At 31.4% G+C, this 6,000-nt stretch overlaps 1 protein-coding gene across 1 annotated transcript; it reads right to left on the bottom strand.

The window, feature by feature from the left end:
- Positions 1 to 1,879: 1,879 nt before the first annotated feature.
- LOC105768295 (probable NAD(P)H dehydrogenase (quinone) FQR1-like 1) lies at positions 1,880 to 5,295 on the bottom strand. Its single transcript, XM_012588153.2, has 4 exons — positions 5,133 to 5,295; positions 3,124 to 3,217; positions 2,431 to 2,693; positions 1,880 to 2,354 (listed from the first exon to the last, which is right to left on the bottom strand). Exons 1-4 carry the CDS (start codon positions 5,153 to 5,155, stop codon positions 2,123 to 2,125), a joined length of 612 nt encoding a protein of 203 aa, XP_012443607.1. The 5' UTR covers positions 5,156 to 5,295; the 3' UTR covers positions 1,880 to 2,122.
- Between the last annotated feature and the right edge of the window lie 705 nt (positions 5,296 to 6,000).

Below are 6,000 nucleotides of genomic sequence, written 5' to 3'. Positions count from 1 at the left end.
TTAAAATAAAAAAAGGAAATGAAATCATAGCAAAAAGATGTGGTATTGGGTCATTTGTCCTATATGCGCAAATCAAAATCAGATGGATCTTTACTCAGAGTAGAGCATAAACCTAAAAAAATTGAATGAAAAATTGAAGAAACTCAGTCAGGAACAAAAAAAATGACATTGTTTTTTGATACAATGCCTAGCCTAAACCCATAGCTCCTTCCCAACCCTTAAATAAGAGGATAATGTGCTTTAACGCATTCGAACCCACATTCTCTTGCACTGACAACAATACCGATGCCAACTGAGCCAAAACTCAATCGGCCCAATAATTAATTTCTAATTGATGACGAATTGGTTATAAATTAAGGTTAATGTGAAAAAGTTATATATCAAAGTTATAATCCTTAAAATTACACATACGTAATTTTTTAAACATGGTTGTAATCGATTAATTGTTCGCATCTCGAATAAACACCATGTTTATACCACCCATATAATGCTTGACATGTATATGGTACTTAAACTAAGTACCATGATAAATTATTTAAATCAATTTATAGTATAAATAAAAATTAAGTAAGAAAAATATTTTTATATGATATAATTATCATGATAAGTTATTTAAATAACGAATACAAACAATTTTCTTCAATTTGAGCTTTGATAATAAATACGAATAAGTTAAGATTTATGAGTTTGAAAAATCTTTCAACTCATTCAAAATATAAGAAAAGTTTCCGAATTATGTAAGTGTTAATATTTTGGTCACCCAATAATAAATTTTTTTAATTTATTAACCCGTTGTTAAATGATTAACAAAACTCTGATGTGGATTTTTTTTTTCCACGTAATTTTAAGATTTTTGTTCTTCTCGTTTCTCACTTCTTTCTCTCCAAAAGTCTTAAGGTTGTCGCACCTTGTGGCCACTGCGTGTTGTTAGAGCGGCGATCGAAGCCCACCAATTGATATCCCAAAGTTCCCACTTTTCACACCCACGGTTTAGATTTTCCTGAAAGATGCCCAAAACCTTCGAAACTCAAAGCAAATGTTCATAACCAAAAATCCAGATCGGCCTCATTCTTGGATATGTTGTTCTACTTGCTGGAGGTTACTGTTTCACCGTTTGAATTGGGCAAAAGCTCGTCGAAACCCTTGATTTCTAAATGGCTTAAAGATAAGCCTTGATTTTAACAGTAACTAACAGGAGGATGACTGAAAACAACCAAATTTCAGTAAGTTTAGTAATAAAAAAGGAAATTATAGTTGGGTGACTAAAATAAAACCGTTGTGATTATTTTTGTAATTAACCCTTTTTTTTTCCTCTTAATTAAGTACTCAGGCGGTAAAAATGTTTCAATTTTAAGAGTTTTTTCTATTCAGCCAAGATTCATTCAAGATCTAGTTTTCTGAATCGAAATCACTTTGTACGGTAAAGTGTGGGTCATATAAAAGTTGGGCAGTATTATTGGAATTTCCCCATCCCTAGACTTAAATTTCGATAGCAAAAGTTATAATTTGAATTGATTTATATTTTTTCAAATTTTAAAAGTTTGAAGCAGTTAAACCCATTTTGATAAAATCAATTATTAGTCCTAGTTATAAATTTAATCCTTATTCTCCAATTGCATCATTGTAACTCCTTGTACTTACTGAATTTTAAAATTTCAATCTTGACCCAAATAACCGTCTTTAATCCATTAACTGATTTTTTAGCGAGTAATATATGAAAATAACAAGTTGACATATCATCACACATGATAATATGTTTGTCACAGTTTTAAATTTAAAAAGTACAATGATTAAAAACAACCAGATTAAAGTGCATAGACTAAATTCACAACTTTCACAAAGTATATGAACTAATAGGAGAATTTAACCAAAGAAATACTAAAGGAAAAAAAAATCCACATTACATTCAAGAACTGTCGTACCAGAGTCCGGACGAGTAATAATACAAAATATATGAGCAAACTTTGGCATTAATCGAAACCAATGTATGGTTAAAAGGTGTAACACACATAAAATCATACATGCAATACATGAAGAATTTATTGTTTTCAAACTTGTACAATATATGTAAAAAATAAAATAAAATGAAAAGACAATTTGTGGTTTTTATAGTAAATCCAGATCAGGCAGCTGCCTTGAGTTTCTTTGTGATGCCACCTATGTACTTACCTTGGTGGAAAGCTTGTGCCAACTCAAGTTCCGATGGCATTCTTGATCCGTCCCCGGCATATGTTCCGGCACCATATGGACTTCCACCTTTCACTTGCTCCATCTCAAACATGCCAGCACCGAAGGTGTATCCGATGGGAACAAATATCATCCCATGGTGAACCAGTTGAGTGATTGCAGTCAACCTGTGGTTAAAATCCAAAAATAGATTCAGATACTAGTTATGTTTTCGTTGTTCCATTTCGATATAAGAAAACTTACGCTGTAGTCTCTTGTCCACCGCCCTGTGATCCGGTGCTATAGAAGATCCCAGCAGGTTTTCCTGCAAGTTGCTGAGTTCTCCATAGACCTCCGGTTGCATCCAGAAAAGCTTTGAATTGTGCGGACATCATTCCGAATCTTGTCGGGAAACCAAAAACAAACCCATCAGCCTCAGCAAGATCGTTCGGTGTAATAACCGGTACATCACTTTTTGGTGGTGCACTCATCTTTCCGAGAATTTCTTCCGATAGAGTCTCAGGGACCTATACCACATAAATGATGTTTAACAGATGATCAAACACAATCACTTATTTAACTGAATTTGCAACAGCCGAGCTTTACAAAACTCGGTTAAACAAATTAAATGCAACGACTCGAATCAAGGAGGGCCATGCAAAACCTAAAGCATATTTGCAATGATTTCATCTACAAAAACAAGCAAACCAAGAGAACCACAAGTTCTAATAACTAATGGACAGTAACATATACAAGTAACATGACTGCTGACGAAGATTTCTTACAGGGAGTGAGTTCAAGGATTTTTTAAAAAAAATTAACTAAATAAGAAATATCTTGATCGAGATGAAACAGTTGAGACCATGTTTATGTAATGAATTGTAACTAGACATTAGTCAATTAACAAAAGAAAGCAAGTTATTCAAACCAGAGCAGCATATGGAGCACCATTATTACCTGCCATAATTTGGCTTCAACACCTTCAACAGATGCGGCCCCTTTCTGTATCTCCTCTGCAAGTTTTTCTACGTGTCCGTACATGGAATAGTATCTGTAAGAGCAATAAGAAGATTTTATCAAAATTTATCCAAATCTGCTGCAATAGGTAGGCAATACAATTGAAATCTCTCCTAATAGCTTTGTCCTCTCAACACCTACTTCATGTTCTAACACAGACAACCAACTTGGTGCAGCTATACTATATATTCCTAATATCGGATAACATCTCACATTACAACTCTCCTATAACAGATAAAGCCAGTACTACTCACCCAGCTTACCTTACATCACTATTCAACTATAAAAAAATACAGGGCAGAGGACAGTAGGCTGAATGCTGTCATAAACTACGAGTTGATAGCAAAGCCAAATCAAACCAGAAGATTTAGTGTGTGATAATAGTTGCATAGGGTGGACCTAATCACTAAATTAAAGAACATGCTATGCCTTACATAATAGCTTATCATAACGATTAGATGCCAAATATTGAATGCAAATGATGGCATGAAATTTATCTCAAGTTAATTGCAAAGGAAAAGTACAAATGCCATTGCTTGTAAGTTCCGAAAGAACAGATGAACAAAAAGTAAGCATATAACGAAAGCATCCACAGTCCACAAGTATATACAATCTACATTCTACATTCTACAGTAATATAGTATTTCTATAAGCATATAAAAAAAGCATCCACAGGTCTACAAGTATATAAATCTACATTGCATGATTTTGAGTCAAGTATACATATAGGGAATAGCTGTGACTTGGGAGGTACATTCTTATTCATCCAAAACTCAGGAAACTTTTTGGTGAGTAAACAAAACCGTATTATTAATCAACAAATACATGCTCCTTACATGGGCCATATGTTTTAGTTATCAAATCACCTCAGACAGTAGGACACAAATTCCTTGTTAATGCACATACAGGTTCATGTTTAATACAGGTACCATCAAGCATTTAAAGATTAAAGAAAAACCAACGACTTGTCGGTGAGTAAACAAAAGGACCCGTTCAAAACCGACAACTACCTGACTACCTCCATATTATTGTTCAACAAATAAAAGTTCTTTACAAGGGTTATATGGTTTAGTTATCAAATCATATCAGACAGTAGAACACAAATTCCTTGTTAATGGACATAAAATTTCATTTTTAATACAGGTACCAACACACAATTAATGATTACAAGAAAAACCCAGAAAACAAAAGGATTTTAAAGGCAAAATCTCCAAACCAGAACAAAATATATTGCTTTTGTTAACAACTCAAATCTATATGCAACACAGATTTTCAAGAAAGAAGGAACAAAACTGATTAAAAAAAAGGCTGAATCCGGTTAATCAATCAAGGTTTCCTGAAGCTGTTCTAATGTATCAAATTGAGCATAATGAGAATCGATTTGAACACTACGCTTTAATCTAAGAATTGACCTTATTGATCATAAAATAGCTACATTGATCACATTCCCAAAACAAATTAGATTGAAAAATACGCTGAAACTACTAGCATCTGTCACTTCAATGGCTGTTTCTCGACTAAATATGACTACAAAAATCAACGGCCGGGAAGAACAAAAAAATTAAAAGAACCCCTAAATTGATACTGCATTTCCCGGCATCAAACTGGAAATTAATTTCTAACTCAGAAAATTAAACATCGAATTTTTCCAGCTTATCAAATCCCAACTATACGATAGAAAATTAATTTGTAAAACTAATTGAAAATCCTAGCTTTCTGTTAAATCATATGCTAAAAAGTATAGAAAATACAGTTTCAGAGTGAAAAAAAACAAAGAAACTTATATAAAAAATTCAAAGAAAATATTAGAAAAAACGAAAATAATCACGAATCAAACTCTACCAAAGTAGAAATCAGTCAAAGATCAAACCCAAAAGTTAATCACACCAAATAAAATTCTAAAAATCTTTTAAGAAAAATGATAGAACGAAAGAGACTATAATACATACACAATATACACTTTGGTTGCCATGGATGAATTCCTCTGAAAATCTCCACCAAAAATATACTCTCTTTTTAAAAAAAAATCTTTTTTCTTTCTTTTTTTATTTAATCTAAAAAATTTTGATTGACGAATGAGGCAAAATGGGGGAGCCGAAAAGCTGTATTTATAGTTGCACACGGTTGGTTTGATATTTACATATTTATAATATATATATATATATATTAAAATTGATTTCTATTATTTAATTATTTATTTGTCTCGTAGGGTATGGATTTTATATTCTTATAAATTATCAAATTTAAAATAAAATTAGTTTGATTCTAAATTGTAAGTATTTTAGAATCGGATTGGTGGTCGAATCAATTAGACTATTTGCTCATAGTATGATTGATTTGTTCGGTTTAATTTAATAAATTATAAAAATTAAAAAAAATTAAAAAAACATTAGAAAAATAGAAAAAATTGGCTCTACTAGTTGAACCAATTTTTTAACTCGATTCGTAGGTCTATTAGTCTAACCTCTTATTCTGAACCAATACCTCAACCTGTTTTCAATCTAACCAAATCAATCTATGGGTCTGGGTCTTATGAAAACAATGATTTTAAATAGAATTATTTTTTTACTTTGAGTTAAATAAATTTATTATTCATAAATTAAATGGAGTTTCGGTTGAATAAACTTGGGCTAAAATGTAAATCTGCTAGATATTATAGGTGAATATTGAAATTTACCACTATATTTTGTTTTCTGTCATTATATTTTGAAACCATAAATAAATTTTTATATGATTGAATTTTACCACTAAACTTTGAATTTTATTAAATTTTACCATCAACTTTAATTTTTAATTAAATTTTACCACTCAATATTA

The sequence above is a fragment of the Gossypium raimondii genome, chromosome 5 (genome assembly GCF_025698545.1).
Source record: "Gossypium raimondii isolate GPD5lz chromosome 5, ASM2569854v1, whole genome shotgun sequence".
Lineage (NCBI taxonomy): Eukaryota > Viridiplantae > Streptophyta > Magnoliopsida > Malvales > Malvaceae > Gossypium > Gossypium raimondii.
Note: the sequence above shows the minus strand (reverse complement) of the source record. Positions and strands in the feature narration are given on the sequence as shown.